The sequence below is a fragment of the Gouania willdenowi genome, chromosome 4, assembly GCF_900634775.1.
Source record: "Gouania willdenowi chromosome 4, fGouWil2.1, whole genome shotgun sequence".
NCBI lineage: Eukaryota > Metazoa > Chordata > Actinopteri > Blenniiformes > Gobiesocidae > Gouania > Gouania willdenowi.
The window spans coordinates 3,722,807-3,746,156 of NC_041047.1; the positions used below are offsets into that span (position 1 = coordinate 3,722,807).

The 23,350-nt window shown below is 36.7% G+C and overlaps 2 protein-coding genes across 3 annotated transcripts in view; both read left to right on the top strand.

Moving 5' to 3' along the window:
- LOC114462447 (fetuin-B-like) overlaps positions 1-23,026 on the top strand; it is a 29,523-nt gene extending 6,497 nt beyond the window's left edge. Inside the window, exons 2-8 of the mRNA XM_028445287.1 lie at positions 14,200-14,401; positions 16,052-16,162; positions 16,331-16,409; positions 17,369-17,535; positions 20,400-20,516; positions 21,918-22,046; positions 22,714-23,026. Of these exons, the coding sequence (XP_028301088.1) occupies positions 14,201-14,401; positions 16,052-16,162; positions 16,331-16,409; positions 17,369-17,535; positions 20,400-20,516; positions 21,918-22,046; positions 22,714-22,959 (1,050 nt within the window). The 5' untranslated portion in view covers position 14,200 and the 3' untranslated portion in view covers positions 22,960-23,026. The remainder of the gene's footprint in view (positions 1-14,199; positions 14,402-16,051; positions 16,163-16,330; positions 16,410-17,368; positions 17,536-20,399; positions 20,517-21,917; positions 22,047-22,713) is intronic.
- On the top strand, positions 2,472-10,312 carry fetub (fetuin B). Of its 2 annotated transcripts, none has more exons than XM_028445285.1 (8): positions 2,472-2,493; positions 3,935-4,173; positions 5,924-6,037; positions 6,169-6,256; positions 7,237-7,403; positions 7,487-7,594; positions 9,213-9,296; positions 9,378-10,312. In XM_028445285.1, exons 1-8 carry the CDS (start codon positions 2,478-2,480, stop codon positions 10,134-10,136), a joined length of 1,575 nt encoding a protein of 524 aa, XP_028301086.1. In that variant the 5' UTR covers positions 2,472-2,477; the 3' UTR covers positions 10,137-10,312. The 2 variants fall into 2 exon arrangements, with proteins under 2 accessions (XP_028301086.1, XP_028301087.1); XM_028445286.1 differs by lacking the exon at positions 2,472-2,493 and adding an exon at positions 3,728-3,731.
- Positions 23,027-23,350: the final 324 nt, after the last annotated feature.

Here is a 23,350-nt window from a genome sequence, read left to right on the forward strand (position 1 = left end):
AGACAAAAATTAATGTAAAACCACATTTATATCATTGTTAAAAATGTTTTCACCTGAAAAATACATCTAAATGTAAATGTAAATGTAAATGTTAATGTTAATGTTAATGTTAAATTTAAATCTAAATGTTGAATCTAAATGTTAAATCTAAATGTTAAATCTAAATGTTAAATCTAAATGTTAAATCTAAATGTTAAATTGGTCGCCAAGTGTAAAGCTAAATGTTTAGAAATTATGCAAAGTGGGCACGTCAGCGCCTGTCAATCACATTTTGCCCATTTTTCTTTCACATGAGAAATATTCATGTTAAACAGCATGTTCAATATCATTGTTAAAAATGTGTGCACATGAAAAATAAATCTAAATGTAAAAGTTACATATAAATATAAATTAAATCTAAATCTAAATCTAAATCTAAATTTGAATGTTAAATCTAAATCTAATGGTCACTCACTGAGCCGCAGTCGGTGGTGTGGGCGGGGCCTTGTGATTGACAGGCGCTGAGCTTCTCTCTTTGCATAGTTTCTAAACATTTAACTTTACATTTCGTGGCCAATTTAACATTTAGATTTAGATATAAATTTAACATTTAGATTTAAAATTCAGATTTAAAATTCAGATTTAAAATCTAGATTTAAAATTTAGATTTAAAATCTAGATTTAAAATTTAGATTTAAAATTTAGATTTAAAATCTAGATTTAAAATTTAGATTTAAAATTTAGATTTAAAATCTAGATTTAAAATTTAGATTTACATTGAACATTTACATTGAACATTTACATTTAGATTTTACATTTAGATTTTACATTTAGATTTTACATTTAGATTTATTTTTCAGGTATACACACATTTAACAATGATATAGAACATGCTGTTTTACATGAATTTCTCTCTAAAATGTGAGGAAAATGAGCTAAATGTGTCGGCGAGGAAAAAGTGATTATTAACTTTCAGCACCCCATAATTTCCAGCAGCAAAAAGCAGTCGAGCCATGTGTGTGCGTTCTTCCGTCTGTTGTTAGTCACGATGTCTAGCGATGCTCGATGTTGTTGGCACGTTATCGATATCCGCTTTAAAATGAAGTATCGCACATCGGCCATTCTGCCGATATAATGAACCGATAAAAAAACAAGCTTTTCCTCCTTGACGGAACCATAGACATATACAGACGCCTCATCGCCCGTGGAGAGGCGGGACTTAGCGACGCCATCTTGTGCTTGCTGAGCAAACTGCAGGAGTATTCGTAAATCAATGAAGGTAAGAGACACTCGTTCATCTTAAAGTAGAATTTTTCTGTGAATTTACCCATTTTTAAACAGTTACATTTGTTCCCCTCATATAGAGCTGTTACACAGAATGAATGGATCTTGTAAAAATGCCATTTTACTGGCCAAATACAGCGGCAATTGTTTTATCTGTATAATCGATGTTGGTTATATTATCGGCCAAATTAGTTGTAAAATATCGTAATGATCCATCCATCACTGATGTAGGGTGTCTGGTTTTCTGTTTTAAAACATCCCTAATACTGTTTCAGGGTTTGTTCATTCCTGCGTCATGTTACACTTTTTACTGATTACTTTGCGTTTCATTGTCTTTCCCTGTTTTCATGACTTAACAAAATTATACCGAACATGCTAAATATGGTTAATACAGTCAACTATCAACTACTGTTCTGTTACTGTTAATTATTACTGTTTTACTACATTTTATGTGCTCCAGATGATTTACAAAATCCCAATGGTTACTCTGAAATCACGCAACATCAGGTCGCAAGAGCTACGTTAGCCACATGCTAACCGTCAGCCACCAGGAGAAATCCCATGCAAATATGTAATATATGACATTATTTGTGAAACCATTGATCACCAGTTGAGCTAATACACCATCAGCTAAACCTGTCTTTGTACCAGAGCCTTGTACACATTTGAATGCAGTCATAATAATAATCCGAACCAACACATTAAAAAATAAATAAATAAAACATTTCAGATGAAGCTCTTTGTTCATTTCCAGTCACGAGATAACATGATTACTACTTGATTCATAACACGTAGCAAGAGATTTTGAACGGAATTGGACATATTTGTTTGTTAGTCACATTGTTTATAGTCAATAGAGAGAAAGAAAATGATTCACTTTCTTTTTTCTTTTTCCAGAATGTGAATTCCGTTATTTTCCGCACGTTTTCTGCGATCGTGGACAATTGGAGACCCTACAAATGATGACTTCATTCCTTCATGGATCTAAGGAAGAATGTCTGTTTGTCCTTGTTTTCTGTTTTCTGAAGCGCTGACCTGAAGCTAGAAAAGAAAAGCTAGAAGAAGAAGAATGAGAAACTAAATGTAACATATTCTAAAATCAGCACTTTACATACAAAGGTACAGAAGTGACAAATAGCAGTTATTGGCAAAATAATCACTGAGACTTTTGTTGATGAAGTCAATAATTTGTTCTGTGAAGTGTTTCAGCTGTGATGTCATCAATGAAAGGTATTTATACAAGAACCAATCACAGTGTTTTCACTCCCGTGTCTGTTGTTTTTCTCATTAGCCGTTTATTTAACACAGACTTCATTAATAAGCTACGGAAGACGATTAGGGACAATTTTGATGAGGAAATATTTTTTGGCAAATTAAGGATAAAGTGGAAATGTTGAGATTAAAGGTAAAATTCTGAGAAAAAAATCTAACTGCAATGTTGTGATGAAAGTTGAAGGTTTGCTATTGAAGTCAAATCTACGGAAGCTGACGACGGCCAATTCATTATATGTAACAACAGTCTCCATCAAAACTGGTCCTAATCTTTAGCAAAGCTTCCATTTTTTTCACTATGTTGTATTTTCAGTTCCTTTTAGAAATTTTGACTGTAATCTCGTCTTTCAACTTTATTCACAACATTTTGACTTTAAACTCAAAATTTCAACATTAATCTCGAAATTCCAATTTTACTCTCGAAATTTCAACTTTGATCTCAAAATTTCTACTTTATTCTTGATATTTCAACTTTAATCTCAAAATTTCTACTTTATTCTTGATATTTCAACTTTAATCTCAAAATTTCTACTTTATTCTTGATATTTCAACTTTAATCTTAAAATTTCTACTTTATTCCTGATATTTCAACTTTATTCTCAAAATTTTAATTTTAATCTTGAAAATTCTACTTTACTCTATAAATTTCAATTTTAATCTTGAAATTTCAATTTTAATCTTGAAATTTCAAATTTAATCTTGAAATTTCAACTTTATTCTTGATACTTCAACTTTAATCTAGACATTTTGACGTTAATCATGAAATTTCAACTTTAATCTCAAAATTTCAACTTTGATCTCAACATTATATTTCAACTTTGCTCTTAGAATTTCAACTTTATTCTTGAAATTTCAACTTTACTCTCAAAATGTCAACTTTATTCTCAAAATTCCAACTTTAATCTCAGCATTATCGTTCAACTTTAATCTCAACATTAAATTTCAACTTTACTCTCGGAATTTCAACTTTATTCTTAAAATTTCAGCTTTAATCTTGACATTTTGACTTCATTCTTGATTTGCCCAAAATGATTTTTCTCCATCAAAATTGGCCCCAATCCTCTTCAGTTTTTGTTAAATTGCATTTTTGGGTGAATGTGAGGCTTATTTTGCTGTTTGTGTGCAGACGTGATCACTGATTGGTTGTAGAATGATGATGAGTGGGTTTGGAACAGAGTGTGAAGAACTGCTCATGTGTTGTTGGATTTAATACATGTGTTTAGAAGAGTAAATCAAGTGACTTAGAACCCAATGACTGTCCTTTATTGATCACAGGGGCTTCTTATCGTCCTACTGATAAGCTCCACTGTTTAAGTTTGTGCAGTCGCTGATTGGCTCACACGCAGTATTCCTGCACATGATCACATGATATAAAAGGTGGCGTCCCAACCTCCTGCAGCTCGTGCATCACCTGAACTCACCATGAAGACCCCTGTGCTGCTGTGTGTGCTGCTGGCGTTAGCGTGCGTCCACGTCCGGGCGGCGCCCCTGGAGGACGGAAGCGTGCAGCCTGGTTCCTGCGAGGACGGGTCGGCCAAGGGGGCCGCCAAACTGGCCCTGGACAAGATCAACCAGGACCGCACAGAAGGCTACGTCTTCAATCTGCACCGCCTGTCCAACGTGCACATGCAGTTCCACGTGAGTCTCACAGATCCCAGATCTCCCCCCGACATTCTAAACTAGGGGTTCAAACTCATTTAGTTCAGGGGGTGAATACAGAGCAGTTTATCTTGAGTGGGCCACAGATTTTTGGAGGGAAAATGAATAATTAAATCATTATTGTGCCCTAGTTTGCACTTCTACGTAAATAAATAATTATAATTATTAATTTCACTTCAAGTTATTTGATTTTTTGACCCATTTTAATGTCATTTGGGGAAATTTTGTGGAGTTCTTTGAACAATTTGAGATTAAAAATGACTGCCATCACGTGACATAAGCACGTTTAAAATGTGAGCCCTGCTAATATTGTGGAGTTTCATTGAATTTGTGCATTATTTTGGAGATATGTAGCTGAGATATTTACAACTTTAGTTTCTATGACTTTTTTGGTTTCTGCCGCGGGCCGAATTGGATGCTCTAAAGGGCCGAATTTGGCCCAGAGCCTTGAGTTTGACACATTTGTTGTAAACAATCAATGACAGAAAATGTTTATTTTAAGTTTATCAACATTTTATCTTTTGTCTAAATTAACCACAGCCTGAGAAGATCAATGAAAACAAGTGATTGATCAGTTATCTGAATTATTTGAGAAACCTCTGTACGGGTTTTTCAAAATAAGTGCCAGGGAAAGGCATGTAAACCTCTGAAACCTTCAGAATAAAATACACAGTGCTTGACGTACCAAAGATAATTTTAATCAATTGGATCCTCATCGTCATTGTTGACTCCAAAAATGTCGTTTCTGGCTGTTTGTGCATCATTTAAATACATTGGGACAGAGGTTCCCAGCCTTTTTTTGGGTCGTGACCCCATTTTGATATCGCAACTGACCCCAGAAACATTTTTTTTTCTCCTAGAATTAGTTTTTGATCATGTTTATTGTCATCTCAAATATTTTTATACTGCATTTTATTTTATTTTTAGATTTACATTTGAGAACGTTTATGATAGTTATTTGATATTTATTGTGTGTTATGTGAATTTTAAAACTAATATTAATTCCAACAATTTAAAAAAAAAATATTTTACCTAAGTTTCTTTTTTGTTTTTTTCCACTAATTATTAGACATTTCAGGTGACCCTATTTTGATTCCAGGTGACCCCACATGAGGTCCTGACCCCAAGGTTGGAAAACCCTGCATTGGGCCCTATGAGCCACTAGTCTGAGGAGAATGAAGCAAAGTTTCTGACGTATAACGTTGTTTCATGAATGAATGAATATATTTTGTGGTAATTCGAGGAGGAATTGGTGGAGATTGGCTGCAGATGTAGCTTACCATCTCCACTATAAAATGATTTCTGTTTAGAAAAAAAGTGACTTTTATTCTTGTTGGTACAGCTAATAAACAATTGTCTGATTAACATTTCAAAACACAAAAAACAGAAGAGCAAGAGAGAAAAAATGAAGAAAGAAAGAAATAAAATAAAGAAGAGCGAAAGCAAATAGAAAAAAAGAGAAATAAAAAAATAAATAAAAACTAAATCAAACCATCATTATCAAGATGTAATCTCTCAACAACAGTTACAGTTAATGAGCTCTCATTACGTCAACAACAAATGGTTTAAGTATTAATAAAACATAATAAAACACTAGTGGTCAGAGAGGTCAACTGCAGCTTATCTTTATTTTTATCTTGTATTTATGTTGTTGTGGTGGCAAATAAGTTTCCCCATTGGGGATGAATAAAGTTTGTCTAATCTAATAATCTAATCTCTTCTGTTTCAGGGCGAGGCGGGCGTGGTTTTCTACCTGACTCTGGATGTCGTAGAAACAAACTGTTCCGTTCTCAATAAGGATCACGCTAAGATCTGTGAGACACGCCAAGACAGTAACGTTCCGGTAAAACGACTCATTCATAAAACTTCCAACAAAGCTAATGGACACGTTTACAGATGTTCTGTAGATGTTTGTTAATATAATGCTAATATAAGTGTGTACTGGTGTTATTAATAGTTGCTTTTTTTTGGCAGGTTTACGGACAATGCAAAGCGACCATTTACATCAGTAAGATCCACAGAGTGGTTCGTCTCTACAAATACGACTGTGTCATCAGACCAGGTACGAACATCTGTCTGTAAATCACAAACATCTGTCTATGAATCACAAACATCTGTCTATGAATCACAAACATCTGTCTGTAAATCACAAACATCTGTCTATGAATCACAAACATCTGTCTATGAATCACAAACATCTGTCTATGAATCACAAACATCTGTCTGTAAATCACAAACATCTGTCTATGAATCACAAACATCTGTCTATAAATCACAAACATCTGTTTGTAAATCACAAACATCTGTCTATAAATCACAAACATCTGTCTGTAAATCACAAACATCTGTCTATGAATCACAAACATCTGTCTGTAAATCACAAACATCTGTCTATAAATCACAAACATCTGTCTGTAAATCACAAACATCTGTCTATGAATCACAAACATCTGTCTATGAATCACAAACATCTGTCTGTAAATCACAAACATCTGTCTATGAATCACAAACATCTGTCTGTAAATCACAAACATCTGTCTATAAATCACAAACATCTGTCTGTAAATCACAAACATCTGATACTTTTCATAAACAAAGCACAGTAATTTTTAGAAACAACTCTGTAATCTACTTCCTATATATATATATATATAAAAAGTCAAATATATTTTGTTGCAATGAAGTGCCCTAAGTGTTTTTTTTTTTTTTTTACAAAAAAAGTGTGACTTTTTCGTAAAAAAAAAAAAAAAAACAATGAAAAATGAAAAAAATAAAAACAAAAAAACCTTTCTTTCTAGTTAAAAAAAAAAAAAAAAATCATACATATATATATATATATATATATATATATATATATATATATATAGTTTTTTTGTGCGATGTGCGGGTCCTGAGAAGTTTTTTTTTTCTTTGCACTTTATTAATAAAGAGCTTTATAACTGTTTTAAAATTATCAGTTAATAATAGTTATTTTTTTGTGAGATTTGAAGAAATGAAATGAAGATTTTTTTTTTTAATACTTTCTTTTTTTTGTACATGTAGTCCCTGGATCAATGATTCACAGGATCTGTCCCGACTGTCCCAATCTGATAAGCAACGAAGACGATAACATTCAGAAGACGGTGGCTCTGGCGTTGGAGAGTTTCAACAAAGAAAACAAGCTGAACAATCATTTCACTTTGCTCAAAGTGAACCGCGCCAGCGCTGGGGTGAGTTTACCCTCCATCACTTATACAAACTACACCCATGCATTATTGGATGAAAGAAACCTGACCCTACTACCTTTGTGCAGTTTGGGATGGGAATGTATTACCTCGTGGAGTTCACCATCCAGGAGACGACCTGCGATAAGAGCGTGTTTCCGGCCATAAAGTGCCCCAAGATGGAGTGCGAGTTCGCTGTAAGTCATTACGATTTGCCCTGAAATAACCCCTGAACACTGATAACAGTGGGTCGGCCTACGACACCTTTATTAACCATTGTAATACTTTACAATTAGTGAGGAACTGTAGCTTTATTATTATTATTATTAGTTTTACCAACCATGGTTACATAGTGTAACGCCGGGGGGCGCGCCCCCTGGGGGGAGGTGTAACGGGGTGTTTCAGCTGCTCGAGGTTGCTGAACCTTAAGCATGAAAAATAGAATTTTATTTTTTTTGTGCGACGGGTGGGCCCGAGAGGTTTTTTTCTTTGCATTTTATTAATAAGAACTTTATTACCTCCAAAATAATTAGTTATCAATAGTTTTTTATGAGATCTGAAGAAGAATATTCAACATTTTTTTTTACAAAAAAGTCACACTTTTATTAACCTTTCATTATAATTTAAAAAATGTATATATATACAAAACAATTATTTACTTTTATTGACAAAATATGTACACAAAAGTAAAGAAATGTTCAGGATAAAAGACAGTTACATATAATAAGAGACAGTAAAAAGGGCTCGAGGATGAATAAAGTTTCGATAATATATTTTTCACACAGAGTTTTTGTTTTGGTTGCTTTGGGCTTAAGCTGTTTTTGTACCTTTTAAATAAAATAGTAACACTGCTTTAAAAACAATAATATTTGGTTGTCGGTTTGCAAATTTGGGACAGTGAATATAAAACTTGGCTATAATTAAGATAAAGTTGATTTTGTCTGAGTTTAATCTCTCACTTATCGACAAATCAGACATGTTGAATATGTGACATGTTTGTGAATTTCCTCTATGGGGATCAATAAAGTTTCATTATACATTCACTTTAAATGAGGAATCAACTTTGGAATTTAAAAAAGGATTATGGTCAATCCAAAAAGTGTGTGCAAAGTGTGTCAATATTTATTTATTTTAGCATCTATTGCTGTGTTTCTATTACCCGTGGAAATGTGCAAAATCTAAATGGCGCAATAAAAACTGGTAATAGAAACACCGGAATTTAAAAAAAAACACTTAAATATCGTTAAAAGGTTTTTACGCTTTCATGAGGAGGAATTTCAGACGTTTCGATATTAAAATGTATCGCATGTAAGACACGGTGGGAACACTTTTTCCGCAAATACACGACACAGGATTGTGACGTACCTGGTCACATGGTCACTTTGCTCTGAGAAAACATGACGCGGTACGTGTGGACAGAAACAGAATTTCTTAGCATTATACTTAAAATTATTAGTGTCACATTAGACGTAAAACAACAAAGGAATACGTAATGTTGGGGCGTTCCATCTTCCTGTGGTAAAATCTCATGGAATGACATTTCAAAGTAGTTGCGAGGCTCCAAAACAACCTTCAATGGAAACGCGTTCAAAGCACAATTATACTTTGTCAACATTTAAAAATATTGCTTTTATTTTGCAAAATTTTGTAATGAAAATCCAGCTTATAACAACAACTTCCTTTACCTTATTTGTAATGATACATTTTTTGTGTTTTTGAAAAATGTAAAAATGTTTCCCATTCAAACCTATTGTAACAGTGACATCATCAAACAGCGCCCCCTGCGTTAAATGCTTTTATTTGCTTCTCTTTCAGCACAAAGGCTTCTGCAAAGGTTCTCGCGTCAACATGCCCCAGGGTGAAACTGTCAGTGTGGAATGTGACATCTTTGAACCCGAGGTAGGGCAGGTTTGCATGTTCTCCCCTCAGCGTGCACGACGTTATTCATCATTGGCATTAACGTATTGCTCTGTGTCCCAGGCCGCCGACAGAGAGAAGAAGCTGCACATGTTGGGCGGAGAGACCGACCACGCCCACAAGGATGGGGCCACCGCCGACCACGACCACGCCCACGACCAGGCCCACTCCGCCGCCGACCACGCCCACGACCACGTGCATGACCACACCAAGAGCCACACGGCCCACGAGACCACACACCAGCACGCCGCCGACAGCGACCACCACCACACGCACGACCACGCGCCGGGCAGCGCGCACAAGCACGCGCACGACCACTCGCACGATCACTCTCACTCGCATGACCACGTGCACGCACACCACGCCAAGGCACACAACCACGAGGGCGACCACCCCAACCAGCACCACAACTACACGCACATCACCGACGTGCACACGCACGACCACGATCACGAGCTCGCCCTGGACCACGACCACAAGCACGCTCACCTGCACGTGCACGAGCACCACCATCACCATCACGAGCACGAACACGAGACCACCGTCCACGACCATCCCGAGGGCTCGGTGAGGATGCTCCCCGCCATGGACCCCAACACGCCCATGGTGCTGCCGGCGTTCCCCGACACGCCCGCCGCTGGCCCACCCGTGGTCGGAGTCACCCTGGAGCTCAAGCAAGACCCCCAGATCCCCGGAGTGACCGAGCCCACCATCGAAGCCTTCCCCGGGAAACTGTCAGCCCAGTGCCCGACCCCAGTGGCAGGAGAACGCATTTTGGAGAAAGTCTTCGCTGAAGACGCCATCTTCAAGGTGACGGCTTAAGATCGTCTGTGGGACGAGAACTCATTGTCAAAAACACTCAAACTCTCAATGTGAACCAAAGTGCAAAGTGAAAAACACCAACTCAGCGTTTGTTCACTAGTGATGACTCACTTTCACCTTCACTTTTCAGCCAATCTAATAAAAGGACTGTGAAATAAAATAAAATAATGCTTTGTCATCTTTGTATGGCTCCTTAAAACTATTCATAGAATAGTCTTCCAGTTGAGCGGTCTTTTCTCTCTTTATAATATACATAGTTACATATATATATATACATTTTCACAAGTTATTCAATGATTTTACAGCAACGCATGAAATGCACATTTGTGGTTTTAGCAACTTAATAATTTAACAATTCAAGCAAGATCATTTTGTCTTCTTTGATATATGTGCTTTGATCTCCTAACTCAATGATCTCCCAGATCAAATGATTAAATAAATAAGTTAAGGTTAAATAATAAGGTCAGCTACCTTTAAAATCCTGACATGACATGAACCTGGTTAAGGTATTATTTAGTTTGTCCCACATCTGATTACATCACCTAATCTGAAAGACACTAATCTGCTGACTTTGTTTCTTTCACTTTAATCACTTTGCATTTTATAAATATCTTTAAAAAACAACCTGTTTTTGATATTCATTTTCAAGTACTTTTCCGACCTTTCTAAAAGTGATGCTCTGTAGCAAAAGTTAAAGACGCGACAAAATTAAGAAACAAGTTGAAGCGTATGAAAAGCCAAATGTGTTTCTTAACTTGCATCGTGCCCATGAAACCAGGAATATTACTCACAATATAGACACAAAACAAAAGATAAATATAGCTGATGCACAGCAATAGGCGGGGCCAGGCAATTTTAAACAAAACATTAAAGGTGCAGTCCATAACTTTCAGATCCCTCCCTCCCAGCTGCTCTCCAGCCCTGCCTCCAAAGTCCCTCCGTCAGAGGAGCTAACAAGCTAATCCTGCGTTCACACCAAATGCGTCTTCTGCGGCACCGGACTCATCTGCCGCACGAAACGCACCGCAGGGTCCGCAGGATCAAAAATGTCCCCAATTCGCATCATACGTGTGTCTGAAGTGAAGCCCCGCCCACCAGCGACACATCCAACTCGGTGAGTTTCACTGCCTGCTGAAGTGAGGAGCTGCACTCCTTTTTCTCCTCTCATAAACATAAACCACCAGTGAAAAAAGCCGGTGTGATTAGCAGCTAATGCTATCCTAGCTCAGTGCAGACTTTCAAAGATGAAAACTACAGAGAGAACTTTTACCTGCTACTACCACCTCCTCGCTGATTCTCCTCCACGCCAAATCTTTCCTAGTCCAGTCCTGGTTATAAAGGCTGTGTCATACAGCTCCAGGTGGTCACACACAGCTTCTACTCCATGGTTGAATGGGTGAACAGAACGTGCGAAACAGCCGCAGGAGTTCAATATTTTCAACTCTTGCGGATGTGCGGATATGTGTAAAATCGGGAGCGTGCTAGCACTGCCAACTCACTTGACGTGCGGATCTGGCCGCACAGGAAAGCTTTCGCATCGGGACGCATTTATTCATTGACTTTTATGTAATCTGGACGTACGGACATTTCATGACGCAGCATTAGCCCGACAGCAACATCACAGTAATGTATAACATGCTCTGTTAAAGCGCTTCTCTCTCTCAATGTGCACACACCTCAGCAGCAGCAACAACACAGTGTCACTTACAGCAGCTGCTGCGCGCACACAAACAACACATGCACTACAGAGTTGTAGTGTAACAATTACAAATCAAACATAATGAAAATCAAGCAGCAGTAATTACCTTTCAAGCAGAAAAGTTGCCAATTCCATCTCCCACTCCTCCAGACCATACACTGTAAAAAAATTGCTGTGTTTTGGCCATGGCAAAAATGGGGGCGGGGGCTGTGAGCAACAGCTGTCGGACAGTCCATCAAACACAATCCTGGCTCTGATTGGTTCCCTTTGCTCGGTCGCGGTGCATTCTGGCAATCTGCCAAAGGCTGTAAACTACTAGTTTCATGTAAGGCTGTCTTTACATAGTGACAGCTTTAACAAATATGACAAAAAGTCACTTTTACAAGAGTTGCAGACTGCACCTTTAAGACAGCTGTAAAAAATTAGTTATTACGACAAAAATCACAAAATACCCACATTGCATCTAGACAGCGTTGAGATGTTGGTAGTTTTGTTTTTAATGATAATTTATTGGCTCCATGAGTGAAAAACATTTAAAAATGCAATTTTTACAGTAAATACATTATAAGAAATTAAGTATTTCAGATAAAATTCTGATATACATATATTCCAAACAATTCAAATGAACATTGATGTAAATGTACTTGTTCTGTAAGTGGGTCAACCTTTCATATAAGGATTTCATAAAATGGGCCTCATCAAGCCAGGTTTGTATGAATTTTATGATGGAAATAAATACAGAAATACTTAAAAATCCTATACATAACTATTACATAACTAAAAAGGACAGAAAATAAATGTGAGTAGATTCAGAGTAATCTAGTCAGACATTATGGTCAGATGGTCACACCACATGATATTTTGAAATGTTGAATAACAAAATAAATTACAGGAGTCATTTTGTAAGTAAAATTTGAAAAAAATAATATATAAGTTACTACATTATCTCTGTATGCATTTAAACCCTTTTTAACTGAAGGAAATACAGTTGGACAGAATAATTGGAAACATTCCCATATTTCAATTCTATTCATTCATCATTAACAATTTTGAAATACGTTAAAATCGAGAGCGCTTAGCAACTGATTTTGAATGCTTGATCTTAATTTAGCAAAAAAAGTCATTAAAGCATGTTTTTTTTTCGAATAAAATTATGTTTTTTAAGCATTAACTTGGCATCATGTTCACTAATATGCACTTAGTTTAAACGACTCCTTGAGTGACTTTGTGTTCACGGGTGAAACCAAAATAGTTATGAAACCAAAGAAGTCCAATTTTAACAACAGAATACAATAATATATTATAAAAACAAACGCGTGGGAGCATTTTTTAAAATATTGATGGGATATTTTATCTTTTTAATTGACTTTATATCAGAAGATTTAATGGTCTTAACTTTTTACATCATACAATATTGAATGGAGTGGATTTAATGTTTGTTTTAAATCTGATGCATTATGACCTCCTTGACACTTTCATGTAGGTTGACATTCTTTGCACAATCAGCAAAAAGCTCTTATCTTTGCATGTCTGGATGGAGTCATTATCAGGTTGTTGTTTCGTTTTTAGGTCAGAGCAAACACGCTTAAACCAGGTTCTGCTCAGGTCGTCTCTGACTAAAGTGAACAGTTGGTGTTTAACAACCAACAGAAAATACCAATGAACGATGAAAACATATTGCATTACAGCACATGTGTCAGAGAAAACATTAGTTATTATGTAAATGATCTAATAATCAAGTTGTAGTATTTTTCCTTTGTTTAAATGACATGAATGCAGTCATTTTTAATTGCAAATTGTGTTAATTGCAATTCTTTTCCTCTCTTTGTTCTCACAAACAATTTCACAAAATCCCTCTAAATTACACAAAAAACTGTACCAAATGTAATCATTTTTGAAGTGAATTGAACTGATATTGAAAACTACGATGTTAACAATGATGTTAAATTTATTTATTTTTTCCCCGCCTAAAATCTGTGGAGCACTTGAGATCAAACTGTATCCGTATTTGGTCCCTGAACTAAAAGGAGTTTGACATCCCTGCGTTACAGGAACTGTGTGAATTAAGGTGATAATTACAGGAAAATGTGATGTGAATGTGTTACAGTCAGGTCCCTGTTTTCAACACAATACTTTTGCCCAATGCCCTCTGACCTCTGTCTGCTCTGAGGCAGCCATTGGCCTGCAGAGCAGCGGAGCAGCAGATAGCAGATGTTTGCTCTTCACTTTGGGAAAGAGGAGAAAGTCCAACCGTCAATCGGACCTTTGTGTTCTGTCCAAACTCGTCTGTGAAAAGTAGGATTTCAGATTTCAGGCTTTGCGTGGGGCCAGCATGGTGACGTTTGATGTGGCTGTGTGTAACAGGATGGGGGTCCACCTGATGCTCCTGTGTGTGGGTTTACTGCTGCTGGAAGGCAGAGCCAGCCCAGGCGTCCCCCCGGGGTGCAACAGTCCTGAGGCAGTGAGGGTGGCCGAGGACGCTCTGCACCAGGTCAACCAGGACAGGATCAGCGGATATGTCTGGAGCCTGAACCGCCTCTACGATGTAGCCCGAACCACTGAGCAGGTGAGGGTGAAACCAAATGTTTAGCATGTATCTCATCCAGAGCCGTTTCTAGCTTTGTGCGCTTGTAAACATAGTAATTTATACTAGATCTAAATCTACAGCTCTGCTAGGACTCTGCTTTGGGGCCCCCTGGTGGCACATGGGGTCCAATGCATCTGTATAGTCCTTCTATAGCCAGAAACGGCTCTGATATAATCTGAATGTTAAAACGTTCTTCTTTTTTTTGTAGATGAAGGTAAAGATTATGTAATATGTACGTGTGTAAGAAATGCTAGTATCCACCTTATTCCTGAAAGTGCTTATGTTGATATGGTTGTGTGCACAACTGCCTGTGAGATTTATTTAAGGTAGTAGGTAGACCATCTTTAAGGGGGAATAAAGGGGAGAGATTTTTGGGGTCCATCCATAAAGTCAGTAAAAATGATGGTCTAATGTTCTATGAATCTGTGATAACCACATTTATTTATTCATCTGAATAATATCCACTGTTATCCAGGAACGTTTATTATTATTTGTGCCATCGTATTGTCATCTTAAAGATGTAAATATTTGTTTTAATCAGAAATAAAATGGGTTAAAAGTGACCAAAAACCACAGAAATTGGTTAAAAATAGCAAATTAAAGTGGGTAAAAATTGGGGTTTAAAGTGTCAACATTGGCTTAAAAGTGGCGGAAAAAAGAAGGAACAATTAGTTCAAACTGGCAAATAATGAGCGTGACAAATCGTGAACGTGGTTAAAATGGTGAAAAGTGATAATAATAGTTCAACATATCTGACATTAGGTGATAAAAGTGGTAGAAAAGGGTTTATACGTGCCAAAAATGTCATGAAAGTGGAGAAAATGCACAGAAAAGGCAATGAAATTTGATAGAGAAGTGTCAGAAATGGGAGTAATGTAGCAAAAATACATTAAAAGGAGCAAAAAATGACAAGAAAAAGTGATGAAAATTGGTTAAAATATGGCAAGTTTGTTGTAGTTGCAGAAAAAGGGGAAAAATAAGCAAAAATTGGCTCAAAATGTTCCAAAAATATTCTTAGTTTCTTGAAGGCATCTAGCAAACCCCTCCCAGTGTCTCACGATCCCAAATGGTGCCCCGACCCCAAGGTTGAGAACCCCTGCTATAGAGGAGGACCTTATTGCAAAGTAACAAAAAGGATGCAGGAATGGTGCTACAAAAAAGTTATTTTAGTATCTCTAAGGTGTCCCAAATCCAAAACTACGAGGAATAAAATCGCTTTTCAGAGAAAGACAATTGAGCATCAAACACCCAGCGTTCATCTCACCTTAAGTAACGAGAGTTATCAGGGAAATGGACTCCACCTGAGAGAGAACAAAGGGAGCATTACACACCGACAGGTCACATGGTGCAATGACACAAAGTAGGACGAGAACCCATAAACACACAGAGGTACCAGGAGAAACAAAAACACAGCATACAGTATTTGTTGGTGGCAACAGATGGATTTGAGCTTTCCAGATGACTTCCTGAAGCCTATAACTTTATGCTCTGATTGCACAGGATGTTGCATCCATAATCAGGAAGTATTGTACTCAGGTGGATACGGTTCTGTACCAATAAATTTAAAGTTTTTGGACCTGAATGTGCATGAATTTAAAGTGATGTTTTCCGAAATATGTGTATTTTCAGAATAAAGGTGTTCTCTACAAACTAACCATTGATGTCTTGGCGACCAACTGTCACGTCATAAGCAAAAAACCCTGGAAGGATTGTAGCATCAGGGACATCGGAGATATTCCAGTAAGTGCTACACGGCATCGTCTCTACAATTACCCATAACCACTTGTTTTCTCTATCTTTATATCTTCAGCATCGTGTTCTTCCTCTGACGTTGTCACTGCAGCTTCATGGATCATATTAATAGACAATATTTGCTATCTGATGTTTTATGGTGTTTGTGTCACTCAGGCATACGGAGAGTGTGAAGTCGTCGCCTACTTTGACACAGAAGTCATACTTCAGAGTTACTCGTGTGCTGTTCGAGAAGGTAAGACCTCACAAAGACTCGTCACAGAATTCTTTAAGTTTAGTCGACTAAAGCTAAAACATAAAATAAATCTGATAACTTGTCAGAGACCAGGAATGCACTGAGACCAAGACCATAAAAAGAGATTTAAAAAAACAATGACTCTTTAATTTGAGTTGCCTTTTAAATACATTTGACTGACAAAAAACGTGTCTGCAACTCTTTCAAAGCACAACATGCAAAAGGTTTTTGCAGTTGACGTAGCACTTTTCTTCTCAACCGCCGAGAAGCCGCAGTAGTCACAGATTTTTTCGGGTCACAGACTTTGGCCAAACACCGCAAGCCCCTGGAACACGGGACATGCTATAGAAGCTAAGTAAACCCAGGAACACTGTTGCTTTGCCTACCGTGAGTCTACGGACGTGAGTCTGCGTTTAGACTTTGTTTGGGCTGTTTTTACGGTAGCTCCGGTTTCCGGAGGAAGAGTGCTAAACCTCTTTGTAGCTATTGGTAAATGTCCGCCGAGAAGCCGCAGGGGTTGGAACTGTCGCCACCTGCGGTCACAGATTTTTTCAGGTCACAGATTTTGCCACAACAGCGGTCTTCGGAGCCTCCGTGCTGTGCTGCTGATGTTTTCCAGATCTGTTTAATACACAGACATGTTACCACTACAGCTAACATGTAGCTAGCATGTATATTAGCCGTAGTATCTGCCTACCAGCTGCAGTTTGAGCACAAACCAGGAAGGAGCGAGAAACACTTGATGTTGTGCTGCCTTGCCGTGCAAGGGTACTTGGACCCTTGTTTGCTGTGTTGCCTAGTCTGTTCAACCCCTAATGAGTAGTACGTTAGTATGCAAGTTTCATCAAGAAAATCAAACTAAAACCAACTTGTTGGATGCTGCTTTGTTCTGAAAACATCTGCCTTTACGGTCTGTATCGGAGAACCAGGAAATAAAGACTCTTTGTCCTTTTCTACAGTTCTCGCCACTGCGGTGGTGAGAGACTGTCCAGACTGTCCCACCGCCGACAGCCTGGACGACCCGATCGTCAAAGAGACGGCCAGACTCTCACTGCTGAAGTTCAACCAGGACAGCTCCCTGGCCAACTACTTCAGCCTGGAGAACATCACCATGGCCAGCTATCAGGTTCTCCACTAAGGACACACAGAGGCCGTTTAGTCTTTAATGGGACACACACACACACACACACACACACACACACACACACGCACACACACACACACACACACACACACACACACACACACACACACACACACACACACAAACCTGAATTTGACATGTTTGAATTCTTTTTGTCAGTCGTCAGAAAAACAAAAATAGAACAAACAACTCTCAAATGTCTAATTCTTCAGCCCGAAAGGGTGTAGGTTGAAGCAAAGATTATACTCACCTACCCCGTCACAAAAATACTAAACAAGGTTCTATTAAATCAGTGGTTCTCAAACTTTTTTGGTTCAAGTACCCCCATTTCTTAATTTTTAAATCCAAGTCCCCCCTTTGTCCGACTACAACATCTTGCTTATCAAGATCTATTTAAAAACGTCTATAGATCATAATAATGCAATGAAAGAGTGATAACACACATTTTAAATCCTTCCTTTTTAGATATAAATCATACAGTTGTGGTCTATATAAAGTAGAACTGCACTGCTTGGGTCTGAATTCCTCATTATTATAGCTCCACCCCTTTTCTACCCCTTTTCTGATGCGCTTCTAAGAGCAACTCGTTTTGGTGTGGTCTCTTTAAATGCAAATGAGACACTTCATACCCCGCCCCCTCTCCAGGTTCAACTCCACCCTGCTCGGCCATTTTTGTAGTTTGATAGAAGAGATATGGCTATGTAGCGGCGCAGAAAAAGTTTATTCACACGTTATTTACACAATGTCAACAACAGAAGACTTGTCCATCCAGCCTTACATGTTCGAGCCAGAGTCTGACCCGGCGGAGCGAGATGAAAATGAAGATGATGAACCTGCAGAACCCTAACAAGTGAGCTAACACAAGCACCGAGCTAACGCTAGCGCCAAGCTAACGTCACGAAATGCATTTTAATACAGTCTTTTCGGAGAAAAAAACGGCAAAATGAAATGACTAATGAAAACTTTAGACTTAAATTAAATCACGTAGGCCATATCATCAAGGATCTAAAACGAGCACACAGCGCTAACATATGAAGACGGTGCAACTGCTAATGCTAACAAAACAATGACAGGGACGTCTTATCATCACACTTTTTAGCGTTATTTACAGCTTACCGAAGTGCTCTGTTCGTCGTCTCCAAAGATAGAAGGAATTGAACCCTCAATCAGACAAAGTCTTTCTGTAAATCCTTCTTTATACTGGTGGAGGTTGCTGAAGCAGTCATCATTGAAGTGCTTCACGCACACAAAAATGACCTTACCCACAGATGTGGTACATTTCTGTGAAAAATAAAACTCAACCAGACACTTTGAAAAGGTTCTGATGCTGAGAGACGGTGTAATGAAGCGTGTGGGTTACTACATCCAACAACCCAACATTTTGACTTATCCTCTCGTAACTTCTGCATCCTTGAGCTTGGACTACAAAATAAAAGCGAGAAATAAAAATGGCGGATTGCTCGAAGTGTTGGGCCTGGAGTCGATGTCCTAATTTGGCAGTTCCGCTGACGTTATTGTTCAAAAAACGTAATAGAGAATCGAAAAATCGAAACAAATTGAAAAATATGACCAAAACAGAATATAAAGATATCAACGGAGCACCTGAAGAGACTAATTTGAACTTTTCTGTACTTCTAAACACTCTAAATATACATCAAAATGCATTTAAGGGCTAAAAAAGTGGATTTAGCATGATATGTCCCCTTTAAAGAATCTCATTTTGTAATTAAGTAAAATAAGACTATTTAGTGCAGTGGTTCTCAACCTTTTTTTGGATTGTGACCCTAAATTGATATCAAGAATTTCTGGCAACTCCAAAGACATTTTTTTCTAGAATTAGTTTTTGATCATGGTTGAGCCCAGATATATATAAATATATATATATATATATATGGTTTTTTTTTTTACTGCATTTTAGTGCAACAAGATTTATATTTCACAAAGTATAGAAATACAGTCGTTTAAAATGGTGTTTTCATAAAAAAAGAAAAAATAATCTAAAAATTTCAAAAACCTATTATAATTTTTCAGAAATTTCAGGCGACCCCATTTAAACTCCAGGCAACCCAACATGGGATCCCGACCCCAAGGTTGAAAAACACTGATTTAGTGGCTCCTGAATAGATTTATTTCTATAGGATTATTTAGAATGACACTTTGTTTTTTTATTTTCCACTCTCTCTCAAGTACCCCCTGCAGTGCCATTGCTTACCCCTAGAGGTACACGTACCTCCATTTGAGAAACACTGCTCTAGATAATATAACACGCACAATTTTTTCTTATATTACCATTTTTACAATATACATTAAATATATATTTTGCACAAGTTTTATGTATACAGTTTATACATATATATCTACGACACAAATTTAATCAATTAAATTTAGTGCAGCAACATGTAATTATGAATATTCTCTATCACAATATATACCTTTTATTATGTTTATTAAGTATATTTTACACCATTATATACATATTATATATTGTTGCTCTTCTTTCTTATTCTTACTCATGATACAGTATATGTTTTAAAAAGGTTTTTAAACTGGTTTATGTTGCTGCTTTGTTTTATTTCATGCAGTTCCATGAATGAATTTAACCTCTGCCATTGTTTTATTATATTATATTATATTATATTATATTATATTATATTATATTATATTATATTATATTCCCCTTCTCTCTTTGAACATTTTTTCTGCAACCCTTTAGGAAATGCACCATTACTTGTTTTATAAATGATTTGGACAGTTTTGAGTTGGATGAATAATCTGTAAAAAACCTGTATTTACGAATGAGTAAAAGTACACACAGGTGTTGACTATGTCGTTGTGTGCTCCATCAGTGGATTGTAGTAGGCCCCGCCTACAATGTAGACTTCACCATAGTGGAAACCGTGTGTTCCAAAACGACTGATCCCAGTGAGCTGGGATTGTGTCCTCCAATGGACTGTCAGTTTGCTGTGAGTAACCAATCAATGCATCACATACTGTATGTTCTGTGCATAGATGAGACGTAACAGGACAAGTAGTACAAGCTGTAGTTTTAGCTATCTGTACTTCTCTGTTTTAGTAGTCAATTATGTTTTTGTTCATAATTCTTTTGGGTTTTTGGAGACATTGTAAGTATTTTTGTTGCCGTTTTTCACAATTTGTCATTTTGTTAATATCTGTTCTAATTTTGTGCCTTTTTGTATATATTTTGTATATTGTTTTTGTGTATTTTTGGACACATATTGTGTGTTTTTGGAGTATTATTTTTTTTAATTGTTATTATTTTTGTCGTTTATTGTGTGTTTTTTGTCACTTTTGTATTTTTCTCTAATTGTGATCTCATTTTGTGCATTTTTGTACAAGTATTGTATATCTTTTGTGTCTATTTGGACTCATCTTGTGTGTTTTTGGAGTAATTTGATTATTTTAGTTGTCTTTTGTATATTTTTGTTCATCATTTTTTGTATTTTCCTGTAACTTTGAACATTTGCTGTTGTTTTTGCTGTTTTGCACAATTCTTGTGTGTTTTTGAAGTAGTTTTCATTATTTTAGTCTATTATGTATTTTTGTTGTCATTTATTTATATTTTTCTGTGATTCGTACGTTTGTTGTTGTTTTTGTGTTTTTGGATTCATTTATTTTGCTACTGTTTTGCACATTTTATGTATTTCAATTCCCATTTTATGAATTCTCACTATTTTGTATATTTTTGGTGTATTTTTGTAATTATCTTAAGTGTTTTGCAGTAATTTTGATTATTTTAGTTGTCTATTATTTTGTTGTATTGTACATTTCTTGTTTTTGTGTTTTTGGATTCATTTTATGTATTTTTGTTGCCATTTCGCACAATATGTCATTTTGTGTAATTGTGTTCTCATTTTGTGTATTTTCGTTGTTTTGTGTTTTTTTTAATGTATTTTTATTTTAGTCATATTCTGTTTTTTTTTTGTAATTTTGATTATTTTAGTTGTCTGTTATTTTGTTGTTGTTTTTTTTTTTGTAATTTTGTACATTTGTTGATGTTTTTGAATTAATTTTCTGTATTTTTGTTGCCATTTCGCACGCTGTCATTTTGTGTAGTTTTTGTTGTCATCTTCTGCGTTTTTGGAGTAATTTTGATTAATTTAGTCGTCTATTGTATAATTTTGTTGCCATTTTGTTGTATTTTTCAGTCATTTACTTTTGGGTCCACCAAAATTAGTCCTAGGGCCGCATGGGGCCCTCGGGCCACCAGTTTCCCATGTCTAAATCAGTTAATAACTAATGTTAACTATTTATATTTATCATTTAAGTGCGGTACATTTTTAGATGTGTACTTTAAAGGACTTTTTAATACACTTCTCCTGACCTGTTCTTTCCTTTTGCTCCAGCATAAAGGCTTCTGCCAGGGCTCCCACTACCCTACGGAGGACGAGTTTGAATTCCAGAACCCTGTGGGAACCAAACAGCTTTCACGTCAGAGTTCAGTGACGGTGAAGTGTGAAATCTATGAGCCTCAGGTTTGTCCAATCAGTGTGACGACGAGCACTGAATCCAGCGTTCAGAAGAACTTCCATTAGATTCCTGCATGGCGGCGGTCATTCACTTTGAGTTTTAGTCGTCGTGTTTTGACGAAACTAAAGATTTTAGTCAAAATGTTTGAACACCGCAAACACAAAACCATTTTAAACTGTGTCTATACTTTCAAATTCTCAAATTTAAATCTAATTAAAATTAAAATGCAGTATAAAAAATTTGAGCTGACACATCTTGGCGCAGAAAATGTAGCCCTACAGTAACACGTGTCTCTGAATTTTACCTATCCATTTTGAGGAACACTATATAATTTATTAATACTAATAATAATAATAAAAATAATAATAATACTAATAATAATAATAATAATAATAATAATAATAATAATAATAATAATAATAATAATAATAATAATGTGTAACCATAATTCACCTATACGTTACCTTTAAATCACAGATGAAAAACGAATGAACGAATGACACACGGATTGTTTTGATCCAGATTACACCTTTTCAACAACTAGTTGACTAAAACTGAACTATAACTGAAATGACTACATTTTGACCAAAACCACATTGTCTCCATAATACCATAACACCGGTGTTGCTGTTCAGTTGGTGATGGAGCTAACTGATGTTTAACTCTCCACAGGCGTCCAAAGAGGAAGAACAGGCCCATGTGACAGCGGGCCAGGGCCACACTGAACATCAGGACCACAACCACACACACCTACACTCCCACGAGCACACACACACACACTCAGCCAGCAACGGCACCAAAGCGCCGGGTCCTAAGGGGATCGTGGAGAACAGGCCTGCAGCTCCCAGATCAGCACCATCAGCCAGCTCCTGTCCTGGAGTCCACAGACACAAGGGTCTGGTTAGATTCACGACCTGAAGGAGGGCCACCAACCACAGCTTTACAATGCTTTATATGCTTCTTTACTAATAAACTCACTGTTTGACTCAGTGTGTATGTTTACAGATCCAGATACTCAGGAACAACAACAATCTAAGGTGAATAAACCACTTTAACTCATTATCAATAACTTTAGCAGATTTAGAAAAATAAAACAACACAGTTTAAAACTTAAAAATAATATGAATTCTACCAGAAAATACAACATTACAGAAAAAATATACAAAACTACTACAAAAATTAACAAAACAACACAAAAATACACAAAAAACGACAACAAAAGTACACAAAATGACAAGAAGATACAAAATTACAGAAAAATACAGTTAAAGACAAGAGAAACACACAGAAAATACTCCAGAATCACACA